This window comes from Lampetra planeri, chromosome 40 (genome assembly GCF_965212315.1).
Source record: "Lampetra planeri chromosome 40, kcLamPlan1.2.h2, whole genome shotgun sequence".
Lineage (NCBI taxonomy): Eukaryota > Metazoa > Chordata > Hyperoartia > Petromyzontiformes > Petromyzontidae > Lampetra > Lampetra planeri.
The window spans coordinates 7311928-7329073 of NC_136146.1; the positions used below are offsets into that span (position 1 = coordinate 7311928).

General features: G+C 51.1%; 1 protein-coding gene across 4 annotated transcripts in view; it reads right to left on the reverse strand.

The window, feature by feature from the left end:
• The window catches only part of LOC144731814 (membrane-associated guanylate kinase, WW and PDZ domain-containing protein 1-like), a 70152-nt gene that overhangs the window by 19216 nt on the left and 33790 nt on the right, over positions 1 to 17146 (reverse strand). For all 4 annotated transcript variants that reach the window (XR_013588011.1, XM_078613075.1, XM_078613077.1 and 1 more), the window contains exons 6-14: positions 15749 to 15828; positions 13116 to 13173; positions 12706 to 12767; positions 10063 to 10248; positions 8512 to 8810; positions 5731 to 6004; positions 4244 to 4272; positions 1847 to 2033; positions 1108 to 1202 (exon numbers count right to left, since the gene is read on the reverse strand). Coding sequence is in view for 3 of the 4 variants with exons in the window: in XM_078613075.1 (XP_078469201.1) it covers positions 1108 to 1202; positions 1847 to 2033; positions 4244 to 4272; positions 5731 to 6004; positions 8512 to 8810; positions 10063 to 10248; positions 12706 to 12767; positions 13116 to 13173; positions 15749 to 15828 (1270 nt within the window). In the remaining variant the exon portion in view is untranslated. The remainder of the gene's footprint in view (positions 1 to 1107; positions 1203 to 1846; positions 2034 to 4243; positions 4273 to 5730; positions 6005 to 8511; positions 8811 to 10062; positions 10249 to 12705; positions 12768 to 13115; positions 13174 to 15748; positions 15829 to 17146) is intronic.

A 17146-nucleotide genomic window follows, 5' to 3' on the forward strand; every position in this document is an offset into this window, starting at 1 on the left:
CAGTGCTGGATGGCACCACGCTCTGCGTGCAGTGCCGACCCCTACAGGGTAGGGTGTGAGAGTGCCGGCCATGGGGTTACTAAGGGCCATGGCACTCTGGTTGACCCCGAAGGCCACGTGACCGGTAAAGTCTACACAGGGCCACCCCAGGTGGGGGCTAGGGGTGGTCGGTCACGTGTCAGGGCCGAGATCCTGCTCGAGGATTCTAGAAGGTGGGCGTGGCCAAGGGCGGAGCCAGCCCCGCCGCAGGGGATAGAAGCCGGATCCCCGAGAGGGACCGGCTGCTGCTGTTCATCCTGAAGAAATCTACATTCTACGTTCTACGTCCTACAGACTCTCCAACACGTGGACCTGGACCCGAGCTGGGGTCCGGTCCGTTGTAGCTACTCCCAGTGTGATTAGTGTAGTTAGCCGGGTGGTCCACCACCATAGGGTGTAGTTAGCATGGTGGTCCACCACCATAGGTTGTTATCCGGTTAAGGGGCAGTTACCCCTTTGTGTAGGTGTTAATAAATGTGTTGCCTCCAAAGAATATGTCTGTGACTCAGTTGAACTCACTACAAATACACATACAAAAGCATACATACAAGGACTCACACACACTCCCCACTTCACGTGCCGCTCCCCACACACATCAACTACAACACTCTCACTCTCCCACTGTCCCACCCACTCGCCACACTGCAGGTCACAACAATTCCCATTCTGCTTTTTCCCTCGCACCGCTCCACGCGATGTTCCCACAGGAGGAGCGATGCGCTCACAGTTCCTTCCCCTCTAGAGGAGCCGGGTGGCGGCGTCTCGAACCAGAAGCAATTTATCCGAGCTCGGGAGACCGATCGCCACAATCAGCATCACGAGTGACCAGTCGCGTCGCGCGACAAACGTGCATCCCAGCATTTTTATGGCCGCTCTGTTAAAGGCAGGGCCTGGTGTGGGCAATAGTGTGCAGATGAACCAGATATTATTTATGTGAGCGAGGATTAAAAAGCACCACACCCGACTGGCTTGCAAAGTTAACTATGTAGTGTCAATGCATCAGGCTGTGTTCGTGGCGGTATGCTGCCAGTGATGGCGCAGTGCCAGTGGTAGTGGCGCGCCACCCACGGGTTCTCCAGGCTCGTTCCCCCCCAGGATGCGGAAGCCGAAGCCGCTCTCGTGCCGCCGCAACAGGATGTCCATCTCCCTGTAGTCGGACGCCGCTGTGGGGAGACACGCGGCACGTGTGAGGCAGCCGGGTGCATGCTGCCCTCGACCCAAAGCCCGCCTGCCCGCCTGCCCGCCTGCCCGCCCGGGGCACTGCCCCACCACCCTGAGAGATGAGAGCTCTGGAGACGCGAACTTCACGTTCGTGGTCAGGTGCACAGGATGGAGAGGTGCACGCCTACGATTCCACTGAGAGGAAGGGTCACACGTGGATCAGCAAGCGAGCCACTACACCGACAGCACATGGCGTGTGTCAGCACGTGGGCTGCCAGCGCACTCCAGTGTTATCAAGTGGTAGGCCAGTCTGTGACTGGGACTGTTTCTTTGGCCATCGCAAAATGACTTTCAGTGGAACCGAAGACCCCTCTGCTGTACACAATACGGTACCCAAAACACGAGATAAACATTCCACGGTATTGCCACTGCTCCCACACAAGACGTCACAAGTCCAACGTTTAGCACCAAACGGCCAACGCAAGAACACGGCCGTCAACGAGACGGGATGGCTCTGCAACGCCGCAGCGATGGTTTAAAAATCCCCGCACTGACGAGTCGGGGGCAATCGGCGCACTCGGAGCCGGTTCGTACGTCCGACGGGGGCGGTGCCGTCGGCCAGGCAGCCTGGCATGGGGACACTGACCCTTGCTGTCGAAGATAGAGCGCGACTCGCGGTACAGACGGTATGCGTCCGGGTGCCGGCTGTCGGGGCTGCTGGAGGGAGTGGGGGAGCCGGAGCGGCCACCGCCGCCACGTGCCAGCCCCTGGTTCACCAGCGATGGGAGCATCACGTCCTGACTCGACTGAGGCACGACGTGCCGCCTCGGGCCCTGAGACACACACATACATACACGTAGGTATAAACACGTGGACACACACACGGATACACACAGACACACATGGATACGCATACACAAATGCACGCACAAAGAAAAATATACCCTGTTAGCGAGCAGCACCTATGAAGGCCGGAACAGCACACGAGGGGGTGGATGACCAGCACCACGCCCGACCGCCTTTGTCTCCCAAGTGGCCATGTTTACACACTGCAGCAGGTACTCATTTGAGGCTGAGTCTACCTAGGGGAAAGCCTAGGATCCATTCAGATAATCGTCACTGGTGTTGGGCGTGAGCAGGAATCGAACTCGGGTTGCTGGGTTTGTAGTGCAGCGTGTTAACGCCACACTACCCCTCCCCACACATACATACAAACAAAGAAACACAATAATGATATACAGGGTGTTTAAAAATGATGGACCAGATTTGAAATCGCTATATCTCTGCAACCACGAACCGCCCATGAATGAAACTCTTACCACTTGAAAGGGCGGGGCATAGAGGGCGGGGCATAGAGAGGGCGGGGCATAGAGAGGAGGGCGGGGCATAGAGAGGAGGGCGGGGCATAGAGAGGGCGGGGCATAGAGAGGAGGGCGGGGCATAGAGAGGGCGGGACAGAGAGGAGGGCGGGGCATAGAGAGGGCGGGGCATAGAGAGGGCGGGGCATAGAGAGGAGGGCGGGGCATAGAGAGGGCGGGACAGAGAGGAGGGCGGGGCATAGAGAGGGCGGGGCATAGAGAGGGCGGGGCATAAAGATTCAAATGATTACCGCTAGATGCCTCTCCCAGCGCACTAACAGCCCCTAACCTCAGTCATCCGCAAGAAAACACTGCCTCAACGTTGGATAGGTCGCACGGGACCCCAAGGCTTGGCGCTACACTCTTGGCCCCTAAGATCCCCAGACATCACACCCTGCGACTTTTTCTTGTGGGGATACGTCAAAGACCCGTGGTGTTTTTGTGCCACCATTAGCGACTAATCTGGATGACCTCAAAAACAGAATCACGGCAGCGGTGACTTCAGTGGAAGAAGACACTTTGAGAGGCGTTTGGGACGAATTCAACTATCGTCTCGATGTTGTCCGTACAGCTGGTGGAGGGCACATAGAGCATTTATTAAATGGTTAGTGAAACTTGATAACTCATTAAACCGTTTTTAACTTTTGTGTAATTGTAACATGTTGCCATCGTGAAATAAACTGCTTTAAAATTGGGTCCATCTCTTTGAACCACCCAATATTTACACACCACACATACAAAGCCAAATATCTCCATATGGCGTACACAGGCTGTTCGGGAAAGTGGTGTTAATGAGCTGTGAATCGCACCCCTACCAACAGATTTGTAGTCCACTAACCGCTGTCACCACTCCACCGGACATAAAAACACACAGACACATACAACACACACATTTAAACACACAGATACATACACATACAACACACACATTAAAACACACAGATACATACACATACAACATACACATTAAACACGCACAGATACATACACATACACCAAAAATACACGCAAATACACAAACACTACTACAAATACAGACACTCATTCCCGACACACAACAAAGACAGATCCCCCATATAGCCTTAACAGACTGTAGGGGGCAAGTGCTGTTAGCGAGCACCTATGAAGGCCGGAACGGTACACGAGGGCGTGGGTGGTCAGCACCACGCCCGACCGCCTTTGTCTCCCCAATTACGATGTTTACACACTGCACCAGGTACTCATTTGAGGCTGAGTCGACCTAGGGGAGGCCCAGGACCGGTTCAGAAAATCGTCACCGATGTTGGCCGTGAGCGGGAATCGAACCCGGGTCGCCGGGTTCATAGCGCAGCGCGCTAACCGCTACACCACCACTCCCCTACATACACACACACACAAACGAGCTGTCGCCTAAATCCAGTAGAGGTCTCCCAAACAAGCGATGCCCGGGCCTCGCCGCACGTGCCGTGTGCTACACAGGGAACACCGTCCCAGCGAGCGCCGGCTCCTACCGAAGCCGAGTCTGCTTAGGGGAGGCCCGGGCTCGGTACAGATGGCAACCGCCACGGGCAACGCGCACGCCCAGGAAGTGAGCGCAGAGGCTTGGCATCATAAACGAGGTTAACGGGGCGAGCGCTACCACCCAGCAGTGCCACGCGATGTTCTCGCAACTCTGCATGAAACGTGCGTAGGCATCGGCTACTCACCGGCTTGGGACTCTTCTGAGGGTAGGAACCTGGAAACAAGAACACACCACAGCTTTCACCACCGGGCGCACAATTCACGCGCTCAGCAGACAACACGAGCCAACGTGCACGCACACACAACCGATGTCAACTTAAAACAGGGTGTAGAGTTAAGACTAAAATTATTTTCTCGTTGCTGCTTCCCAAAAGACAGCGAGACACACCAGCATATTCTTGGTTCTTTACCGAAAGAACCAAGAATATGAATCCCTGCCGTCACGAAAGCTTTAAATCGAAACAAACCAACATGTAGCGCAGTCGGTACGCGTAGATCATCCACGTGTGCTCATCGCTGTTAAGTTCATCGCTGTACTTTGTTATATTTTATTTGCTTTTCTCTGTCATTTTGGTGACCAAGGTCACTCTTGCAAATTAGACTCATCCTGGTCTATATTATTTAATTGTATACCTACGTGACTTTACCGAAAGAACCAAAGAGTATCATCCTGGCTACTCGAGTACTCACCTCGGTTAAACACAACAAAACTTGACACATGACCCAAATAAAATCTCTAACTTCATAAAATCATCAATTCAATTTATAATTGTTTATGATCGATACCAGTTAGACTAACGTGCCTCGTGCCTTTAGGCTCAGAGTATTGCCAAATCGGTACAAACAACATTGTGCAATCGTATCGGGGTGAGTCATTGAATTGCTATGGCCGGGGGGTGGGAATCATTGTATTCCCAAGACGAGAGAGGCCCCTGCACCAAGCCTGCTGCTCTGTGTGTGGTGTTTATCTGTGCGACGTTCACAAGTAGGCGTTAGGCTGGGGTGACACGGAACCACAGTGGGACCCGTGCTATGCCTGGCTGCGTTAACGTCAACACGCTCCACGAGATGCACATTTAAGGCACAGCCAACCTAGAGGAGGCAGTGAAGTGTGTAACTGTCAACGCAGGTTAGACACAGCCAGGCGTTGCTGCTGGTCGCACGATTATCGAATGCATCTCTTGCCAGCCATGATGCCAATGGGTGCGACGATGCGGTTGCATTGATAGGCCACGTAGGGTGACACAGCACAGATAGACACAGCGTAGAGACACAGCGCAGAGAGACACAGCCCAAAGAGACAGCGCAGAGAGACATAGCACACAGAGAGACACAGCAGAGAGGCACAGCATGCCAAGACATAGCGCACAGAGACAGCGCAGAGAGACAGCGCAGATTGACACAGTGCAGAGACACAGCACAGAGTGACACAGCACAGAGAGACATAGCATACAGAGAGACAGCGCAGACAGACAGCATGCCGAGACATAGCACAGAGAGACACAGCAGAGAGGCACAGCATGCCAAATCATAGTACACAGAGACAGCGCAGAGAGACAGCGCAGAGTGACACAGTGCAGAGACACAGCACAGTGCGACACAGCAGAGAGAGACATTGCACACAGAGACACATCGCAGAGCGAGTGCGAAGCCCGGCAGGCCCCGTGCTCACCCCCGCGCTGGATCAGGAAGGTCACGGTGCTGCCAACGTTGAACTCCTTGAGCCTCTGCACGACCTGTGCGTGCTTGGCGCCGTGCAGCCCCTCGCGGTTGATCTCGAGCAGGAGGTCGCCCTCCTTGAGGCCCCGGCAGCGCTGGGCGTCCATAACCTGCCGCACGCGCTGTCCGCTCGGCCCGTCCGCGATGGAGAACCCGAAGCCGCTTGCGCCCTTGGCCACGTGCACGGTGATGAGCTCGGGCTGTGACGTAATCGCCAGGGCCTTGTCCTGTCGGCACACATGCTCGCTGAGCGTCTACGAAGGGCGCCGGCGGACCACGCTGGCGAAAAGGAATCCGCAGAGTCGACGGAGTGGAGATAATTCTTTCGGTAAAGTCACGTAGGTAAAAAATGAAATTAAAATTAATAAAAATAAAATCTTTTTTTAAATTTTTTTATTGATTTTAATTTCATTTTTTATCTACGTGACTTTACCAAAAGAACTAAGAGTATGAATCCTTGTAATCACGATAGCTTCAAATCTAGAATGGAGATAATTCATCGGGACGACGCTGTGAGGCGTGCTGGCGCTGTGCGTTTACTCGCCTGCAGGAGGAACTGATTGGCCTACACCAGAGACAGCTTTCCTTGTAATTTAGTCTCACCAATGTTAGACCATAGATCGTCAAAAGGCGCACGGTAGTTTCAAAGGCAATGAATAAATATTCCTTGCAAAAGGTACCTATTTGGTGTTTGAACATCTTAACACCTGTTTTACTGCCAGAAAGGGTAAAACCAATTCTTATTTTTCACACTTTTGATACTGGCAAAACAGGCCCCATGATACAGCACTAAGTTGTAATGGATGACAGCGTGACGTGTTGGAGCTGAGCAAGGTTACTTAGAGGGGGAGAGCATTCCATCGTAGATATAGCAGTGTTGTGGCCTGAAGTGTGTGGTGCGTGGGTGGGTGAATGGGTGGGCGAGTGTGATGTTGTGATCTGCTGTGTGGATGAGATGGAAACAGTCTGGTGGGTGGAGAACTCAATAATTAAAGTTCGTGGAAATACAATACCCATGGTAGAAGGGAAAGCAGAGTGATAAGGGGCGACTAACCATCTGACTGCAATCACTCAGCCTAATTGGTGGAGAGGAAAGAGCGTACAGTATCTATAACACTGGTCAACAAAAAAAGTATTTTTCTGGCCTGGACTTTTGCAGCTGTTCTAGACTAATTTCAGGGTGCTGATTCCAAATCTGATCTCAGATTTGCTCTATCACATCTCATTTTTATGCTATCGGCATACCACATTTTCATTGATTTTACCCGAAATTAACGCTCTCACTTATGATTGCAAGTTGTTGCGAGTCAGTGACTGCTTTAGTGTTAAAATATGGTGCTGTATTTTTAGGATAGTGTGTTTATAATATTATTTTATGTAGATATCCACATTTATTTAATATTTTTCTTCTGCAGTTTTTATTGAAAATGCAATATTTGATATCTCAAAAACCTGATGTGATAAACAAAAACTGATGCCAGATTTGGAATCAGCACCCCAAAATTACCTTAGAACCGTTGGAATACCTTATGCCAGAAAAAGTGTGTTGACCAGTGTAAGTTGTCATCATTTACATTTGTCGGTAAGAGACAGCAGCCTATGAGATGGCGTGGGGGACTGGGTGAGGATGAACAGCTCTGAGGAATTGTGCAGTCGACCGTGGATCGACATGCACTTTGTATCCCGTCTCGTTATTGGACTTCTCTGGTCGTTGCATCTCATGTGTGTGTTTGCGCGCGCGTGTTCATTGTGTAGTGACATACGACATCACTACTGTGTCGGGACTGTACCAGCGTAGGGACACATGACGTCACTACTGTGTTGGCTCGGTCTGGGTGCTGTAGGCGGGTGTCACGGGGGTCGTGTCAGGCCGTGACACTCTGCGTGAACCCAACAGGACACGTGACCGGACAAAGGGGGGCGAGGGGCCCCAGGGGGGCAGCTTGGGGGTCACGTGGTTGGGGGCCTGGACCTTCTCGAAGGATCGAGAAGGGGGGCGTGGTCTGGGGTAGAGCCGGCCACGCCACGGGAGTTATAAGCGGGGTGTGAACAGGGAGCTGGGCTCTTCAACCCCGGGCTGAAGACACCATCAGCGGTAATCGAGTCTCCGATCGTCTTTTTTTTTATTTAAAGCTTTCGTGACTGCAGGGATTCATATTCTTGGTTCTTTCGGTAAAGTCACGTAGAAGGGAATTTTTTGTTTGTTTTATATTATTTTATTATTTCCCTTCTCCGATTGTCGTCCGTGACCAGGCAGCCCGTCACCTGCCCTGGTCACGTGGTGTAGTATTCCCTGAGTGTTAGTGAGGTGAGGAACGGTGGTCACCACCTTGTGTATAATGTTCACGTTGGTTGTTATGCGTTAATAAATAGTGTTGCCTCCAAGTTGAGTGTGCGCATCAATTGAACCCACTACAGTTGTAACACCAGGACAAAGCTGTCCTCACCGCGATGCTCTCTCTTGGTTCGTTATCCCTCTCCAATTTCTCCGCTGTAATCCTCTCGAGTTGTCTTTCCTCGTTTGCACTGTGAAGCGCTTTGGGTTATCCACCTCGATATTTAAGCCCAATCAGGAGGAAAATCATCGACCCTCAAATGTCGACTTCCTCTGCAGAAGGCAGCTGGTTCTGCGGGACGGTGTCTGCCACGATGGATCGCGAGCACCGGGGCAACAACGCGTGCCAACCCCACGCGATGCAACCCAACGCCCGGCGGCCGCTGTGACCCCGCTCACCTGCGGCAGGTTCATCTTGCCGGGCCGCGTGCCACCGCGGTACTCGGGCGCCGGCACGTAGGAGCGCGCGCTGCGCACGCTCATGGTGCGGCCGCCGTTCACGAACACCGGCTCATCCGTGATGGCCACCGACTTCACGAGGTGCGTGTTGGGGTCGTCGGGGTCGAAGGGCAGCGGGTAGCCGCGGCACAGCTCCAGGTCGATGTGCTGCCCGATTGGGATCGACTTGAAAATCTCGACCACCTGGGCGTGCGTGTGCCCCAGCACACACGTGTCGTTCACCCGCACAATCACGTCTCCTGGAGAGGCGTCAACAACCGGCAGAACAACAACAACAATAGTACGGTATCCTAAACAAAAAGTAAAAAATGAAAAAAAAAATATTAATTTTAATTTCATTTCTTACCTACGTGACTTTACCGAAAAAACTAAGAGTATGAATCCTTGCAGTCACGAAAGCTTCAAATCTAGAATTATCCTATACAAGTCATATATAGTTATAGTGATAGGTTTTTACCCTTTCAACTGGTACAAAAACTGACACCTTTATACAAGGCATCATGTTAGCAATAACCACAACACAAGCAGTCAAAATGCAAACAAAAAGAAACAACTCTGAAAATGATATGTACTGTCCTTGAAGTTGATTGGTCCACACCCGAGACAGCTTTTCTTAGAGCCTAGTCTCCATTGGTGTTGGACCAGATGACGCCAAAAAAATAAACAAGCGACATCTCTCCCTCATAAATCTGTCCCTCTGCATAAACAATATAATTGTAATGAAGATAAAAGTAGATTTTACACTTCAAAATATGTTGTCTGCTTGTCACAAGAGTGTTTGTGCCAGGCTAGGTCTACTTTGAGGCCAGCGCATTAAGTTTGGAAGGCTCTTGCTGCTGGCAGGAGGTCGCGGGACGGACTCGGGTGCCATGGGTTGACCGATTGAGATGACTGGCAGATGTACCACCATCGCACATGTGCTTTAGCTCTCCACACACAGGAACATAGACATGTACTCCGTCACATGCACACAGACAAGATGAATAAACACGCACAAAGATGCAAGGCAGCACACACACACACAAAGACAAAGATCCCCCTTGTAGCCTCTAACAGACTGGTGGGAGAAGTGCTGTTAGCGAGCACCTATTGAGGGAGGATGGCACGGTACATGAGGAAGTGTGTGGCCAGCACCACGCCCGGTCGCCTTTGTCGACCCAGTATTGATGTTTACATACCCCACCCAGTACTCATTTAAGGCTGAGTCAACCTAAGGGAGGCCAATAAGCAATTCAGATATTCGTCACTGATGTGAGCCGAAACTGAACTCGGGTTGCCGGGTTTTAAGGACTCCACCCTCAGGTCACACATGCGCACACACAGATACGCACGCACAAGCACCAACAGACAGGCCGTACGTACACATACAGACGCGCACACACAGACATGCACGCACAGACGCACCCACAGACAGGCTTGTATGCACACACAAGGACACGATGCACACGCAGACGCGCACAGACGCGCACACACATGCGCAGACGCACGCACCGGTCTCCATGAGGCCCTCTGCGGCGGCGGGGCCGCCCGGGATGAGGCTCTTGATCTGCAGGAACTCCTCGGGCTCGTCGCCCCCCACGATGGTGAAGCCGAAGCCGCGTTGACTTTTCTGCAGCCGCGAGCTCAGCGAGGAGCCGCGCAGCTCCGTGGGGTCGCGCGTAAAGAACGGCTTCCCCGCTGCGAGCACGCACACGGTGGCACACGGTGGCAAACACAAAGATCCCCCGTATAGCCTTAACATACTGTAGGGGCAAGTGCTGTTAGCGAGCACCTATGAAGGCCGGAACGGTACACGAGGGGGTGGGTGGCCAGCACCACGCCCGACCGCCTTTGTCTCCCCAGTGGCGATGTTTACACACCGCACCAGGTACTCATTTGAGGCTGAGTCGACCTAGGGGAGGCCCAGGACCGGTTCAGATAATCGTCACTGGTGTTAGCCGTGAGCGGGAATCGAACCCGGGTAGCCAGGTTCATAGCGCAGCGCGCTAACCGCTACACTAGCGCTCCCCACTCATACACGTAGAAGGACAAAGATCCCCCCGTGTAGCCTGAACAGACTGTCGAGGAATGTGTTTTTCGTGAACACCTATGAAGGCCAGCACGGCACACAAGGGGGTGGGAGTGGCCAGCACCATATGCGTCTGCCATTATGGCTGCAGAGTTTGGTAGTCCATGTTGTTTACGTCGTTTATTGTGAAAATTCGGTCACAGTTCCTATGATCACTGTTTCATTGCTTTTATGGCTTTATTTTGGTGATTTTTAAAAAGTTTTTCGGTTTGGCGATGTTTCATATTCTCAGGTTTTTTCGGTAAAGTCACGTAGGTAAAACATTAAAAGTAATGAAAGTAAAATAAAATAAAACAGTACTCTCTTCATTTTTCAGCCTGCATTGGTATAAACATGGGCATTTTCGTTCCTTTGTTCTATCATGTGTATCAGACCTCCCCTCCCCCCTCTCTGTCCATTGTGTTGGCGTGCGCAGCAGCCGCGTCCAAGCCGTCGCCAAATTTTTTGTTGGCTCCCTCCCCCTCCCACCCCCCTCCCTCCCGATACGTTTCCATTCATTGGCTACCACATTCTGATGAACTCCCCCCCCCCTCTCCTCCCCCCCTTCAACTTGCTTATAAGGGATTACATCTTGAATCATTGCTTCACTTGATGCAGCTAATCTGGCTGTGACGGTCCCACCTGATGACGGAGACTTGTGTTGCCTCCGAAACGTCGTGAATTTTATTTTTGTTTTGTTTTATTTTACTTTCATTACTTTTAATGTTTTACCTACGTGACTTTACCGAAAAAACCTGAGAATATGAATCATTGCAGTCACGAAAGCTTCAAATCTAGAATTGGCGATGTTTGTTTGTTGTAGTACAGAGTTAGACTGATGGCCTTAATCTAAGTTGTCTTGTGGTTGTTGTTGTTTTGACTTGCATCCCACTGGGATTTTTGCACACAGTGTTGGTGTACGGTGCTTTTTCTGCAATATTTTGCTGTCTTTTCTTGGATTTTCTGTTTGCACATAGTCACATTAAGATGTTTTCTTGTTTTTGTTTTTTTGTTTGTTGCGGTTGCACCCGATTCAACAGCCGAATGGCTCACAGGGTTATACCTAATAAATGAAACTTGAAAATTGTCTCCCCAATGCTGATGTTTACACAATACACAAGGTACCCATTTTAGATAACTGGGTGAGTTAATTGCCACTGATGTTGGTCTTGGCCAGGAATTGAAATTGGGTGACCTGGATGATCAAGCAGTGTGCAAACCACTGTGCCACCAGTATTTGCCCTAATGACCAACGCCAATGATGGAGCCGAGTGAATCCTGGTCAGTATTGCAAATCATCATCTGATGACAGGGAGCCCCCTCCGGCTCCATAAGCTGGGCTAAACCCACACACGCGGTCCCCGATTCATGCAGCTTGCGGCATCAGACAACGGCGCAAACCCCAGTGACCCTGTTTTGATCAGATCAACAGACGTGGTCTGAACGCAGGCGGAGGTCACGGAGAGGCCACGTGGTTAATCGCCTTAGGCAGGCAGGCGGTCTAATCGACAGTTATCTCCCCAAAACCCTCGGCCCGTGCCAAGCCACAGCATGCCCCCGCTTGCTCTGTGACTGATGGGGCAATTGTGGAGAAAGTGGAGATGTTCCTGTACCTGGGCAGTGTGCTTATGACCAACTCCGGTTAGGCATCTTTTCATCAGCTGCATAACGCTGTGTGGCGGTTGTCTGGCCTATCACCCCACACGAAGCCCTAGGTCTTCTCAGCCACAGTTAAGCTCTCCCTTATCTATGCTTGAGAAACGTGGAACCCTTTAAAGGAACATCTGTGCCAGTTTGAAACGTTCAGGATGGCCTGCCTACAATCCATCCTGGGTTTAACCAGGCTGGATTGTGGGAGCTCACAGATCCTTGAAAGATCTAGACATGGTCCCATCAGTGAGCTCCTCCGAAAGGCGAGGCTGCGTTTGCTGGGTCACGTAGCCTGCATGTACAGCCATCGAATGCCCAAGAACCTTCTGTTTTATTAATAAAGAGGGCTAAACGGGCGAGGCATGTGTTTCTGCATATGTGCGCGTGCATCTGTGCACGTGTCTGTGTGTGTGCTTGTGCTGCGATGCCCTCCATACCTGGTTGAGGTTTCTTCGCCTCTGTCACGGGGTTCTCGTACTGCGTGCACTTGTTGATGTGGCTGTGGAGGGGGTGGCGGTGGCACAGTCAGTGAGGCCCAGGGCGTAAGTGGCATCCCCAGCGATGCGTGATTTAAATGCAAAGTTTCAACATTGGGATGTTTGGCCAATATCAGTTACATTGTATGTGTTTTTAGTTATAGGAGAATACCGGAAAATCCGGAGAAAGCATAGACAGACGTGGGGGAGAATATACACCCTCCACACAGAAAAGTGCCCGAGTCAGGGTTCAAACCCAAAGGCTTTTTGCTGTGAGGCACGAGTGTTACTCCTGTGACATGGGTACAGCAGCTGCTGCTTTGTGATCAGATTCTAACACAGAAGGGTGGTGGTGAGGGTGCAGGGCTCACTCAACGTAGTAGACTCCGTATTCCGGGTCTTCGATCCTTTCCCAACCGTACGGCAGCTCTGAGCCACACACGGACACAACACAAATCGTAGGCGCACGTTAATATTTCTATTTGGAGCAGGTATTCATATAAAGGGCTCCACATTTCATAAACACAGAGAAGGGGGAGCTTCATTGTGGCTGAGAAGAGACAAAGCTTCGTATGGAGCGATAGGGCAGACATTTTTCAGAAGGCGTTACGCATCTGATGAAAAAATGCGCTCGACTGATATGAAGTGAGACCTCCGCTGCCAAAAGAGAGTTGGTCATTAGCACACTACCCAAGTCTATCACTCATTGATTTGGTAGTTGGCACAAAATACGGAGGAAGGTGCTTTGTTTATGTGGGGCTAATGGTAAGGCCCCATCTCTTAATAGTACACTCCAAGTTCAGCAGTAGCATCTCCAACTCCTTCTCACGAGTGAGCAGCAATTATCCGATCATACAACCTAAGCTGGTCGTGAGCACTCTTCCCAGGGAAAATAACTCCAAACAAAGCCATCCCCCGTATAGCCTTTAACAGATTGTTGGAGCAAGTGCTGTTAGCGAGCAGCACTTATGAAGGCCAGCACGGCACACGAGGGGGCGGGTGGCCAACACCACACCAGACCGCCACCATCTACCTAGTGGCAATGTTTGCACATCGCACCAGGTACAGTAATACCCCGGTTAACGTCGGGGATGCATTCCTGAAAGTTGCGACGAATATTGAAATTAGGTCAATCAAAAGGTATTTACAGGGTAGGTGGAGGCCAAGGCTGAGTTGACGGGTACGAGAAAGGACGGACGATGCTGTCAGCGATGCAAGCGTGGATTGAGGCAACGAAAATCAGGTAGTGGTATTAAATGACGACGTATTTGCAAAACGACGTAAAATGGAGGGACATAAATCTTGGTATTACTGCACTCAATTGAGGCCGAGTCGACCTAGGAGAGGTCCAGTACTGGTTCGGATAACTGTCACTGGCCTTGGCCGTGCATAGGAATCGAATTCGGTTCGTCGGGCAGTTAACCGCTGCGCCACCGCTCACTGCTACCAATTCCCCACAATAACTCCATTCCCCCCTCCACGTCGACCCCACCATGAATCAAACAGACAGCAAGAGCAAAGGTTAGCTATTCGTTTTGTGGGGCTGATGAGAAGGCCTCACCTGTGCAGCCCAGGAGAACCACGCGGAGATGAGGAATTCTATAAGGGCTGTTGCCGTTTATTAAAACACTGTTACACTCGACATCCTACGCTCACACCAGTGTACGTGCACTCTCTCACGGTCCTTTGCCCCGGACACTGAATACTATTTGGGTCCTACCCACGGCTACCCTATGGGCTTTCTCACTCGACCGCCCGGAGCGGGGGTTCAGCTAACACCGCTCCACGACGAGGAGAGAAAGACCTTCTTCCAGCCGACCCTTTACTCAACACCTACGGACCCTACCCTCGGCCATCCCCTTGGCTCTCCCACTCGTCCGCCCGGAGCGGGGGTTCAGCCAACACCGCTCCGCGACGAGGAGGGAGAGACCCTCTGCAGCCGATCCTTACCCTGGCTCCCTACGACGACCACGCCTCCGTCACGGGGCCCCCCTTAAGAAGCCTTTGGGCAGCTCCTCCCCCCGGCTCGACTCCGCCCATGTTCCCGAAGGGGCTCTCCAAAGCCCCTGACGTAACCCGTGACGTTACGTCGTTCTTGACTGTCAACCCGCTCCCACCTCCTTCTGCTTGCCCCCTTATAGGTTACTCACAATACTCCTCTACACCTGCATGTGCCAATCTCCAGCCTGGGTTTCTTAATTCCTTATTTGAATGGGAAGCAATCACCAACAACCAGCATAAACAATACAATTTACCAGGAGGAAGCCATCCCTTGACTGCGCCCAGGTATCAATCAGCCTCCTATTATATCCGGACCAAATGTAAATTCCATTGGCACGGCCATGTAATGCGTAACGGACTCCGTGGTGGGACAGAGCACATCTTCGGTGGACACCAGCTTGAAATGAGCACCTTGTGCCGGTTTTCAACGTCAGCACCAGGAAGACCAAAGTACGAGTGTGTTGTTGGTCACGACCCGCGAAGCGTCGTGCCAGCCTTAGTGGGTGCTCACGAGCAGGGGTTTCCCCAATAGTTGATGTGGTTAAAGAGGGTGTGTGTTGGCTTCCGTGTGTGTAGTGCTCGCGAAGAGCACTTACCCATTAGCATGGTTGGCTACATACCGTGCTAAAGTGCAACATATATATATACACTGCCCAAACAGCCTGTTAGAGGCTATATGGAGGATTTGTGTTTGTTTGGGTGTCGTTATCACACTGCACGACGAACCCGGCGACCTGGGTTCAGTTCCGAGCCACAGCAGACATCAGTGACAAGTGATATCTGAACCTGTTCCTGGGCCTCCCTTAGGTTAACTCAGCTGTAGATGACCACCAGGTGCGATGTGTATATTTCTGCATCGGGAAGACAAGAAGCCGGGTGCGGTGCTGGCCATCCACCTCTCACACTCGGTGGCAGCCTATACGGGCACGAGCCTACAACACTTGCCGCAACGGTGTGTTAAGGCTACACGGGGGATCTTTGCCTTTGCGAGTGCAGCCCTCACCATCCTCGGTGCAGTCCTCGGGGGCCTTGAGCTGGGTTTTGAGGCGAGGGTCGAGCCACGTGGTGGTCTTGGTGCTGTGGCTGTGGCGCACACACGCACGTACGCAAACACCCACACGCACGCGCACACGCACCCACACACTCCGTGGAGATTCCCTGCATCCACTTCACACTGTCATTATAGACCAGTGGTTCTTAGCCCTTACTGCATCCTTGCACCCCCCTTTGGTTCTCAACCGTTAAAACATTTATAATGTTAATAAAGACATAGGGTAATTGATTTTTTACCCTTCTATCTGGCAACAAAACTGACACCTTTTAACAAGGAGTCATGTTTGCATAGACCACAATACCTGCAGTCATAATGCAAACAAAAAACACAACTCTGATAATGTGCACTGTCCTTGAAGTTGATTGGTCCACACCCGAGACAGCTTTCCTTAGAGCCTAGTCTCACATGGGTTGGACCAGATGACGCCAAAAGGCGCACAACTCAAATACAATGCACCATCAGAGTATGAGAGCTCGGGGCAAGCATCTACACTATGGGAACCTTATTTGCCAGTAAAAATATGATAATTGGTTTTTTACCCTTCTATCTGGCAACAAAACTGACACCTTTTTACAAGGAGTCATGTTTGCATAGACCACAATACCTGCAGATGACGCCTTTTGGCGTCATCTGGTCCAACCCATGTGAGACTAGGCTCTAAGGAAAGCTGTCTCGGGTCTGGACCAATCAACTTCAAGGACAGTGCACATTATCAGAGTTGTGTTTTTTTTTGCATTATGACTGCAGGTATTGTGGTCTATGCAAACATGATTCCTTGTAAAAAGGTGTCAGTTTTGTTGCCAGATAGAAGGGTAAAAAACCAAAGACATAGGGGTTTGATGGGACGAAGTAGTTGTGCTTACGTGCCCGTGCTTAATTTGTTGTTTCGATGATTTGCCTTGTAAAAAAATATGGCATGTCTCGCACCCCCAGAAAGGGCATCTCGCACGCCCTGGGTGCGTGCACCCCAGGTTAAGAGCCACTGCTATAGAGAATGACATGGATTCTAGATTTGAAGCTTTCGTGACTGCAAGGATTCATACTCTTAGGTTTTTTTCGGTAAAGTCACGTAGGTAAAAAATAAATAATAGAAATAGAAATAATAATAGAAATAAAATAATAATTCACGACATTTTGGAGGCAACACAAGTCTCCGTCATCAGGTGGGACCATCACAGCTAAATTTACTGTAACAATGAATGACATAGACCCTAATATGGTCGCTGTCATAAGCACGGCAATAGACCCTACCATAGTGCCTGCTGTAGTTCCTGCCATAGATACTGCTATCGACAATGTTGACCCTGCTGTATTCTATGCCGTACTCCATGCTGTACCCCCTGCTGT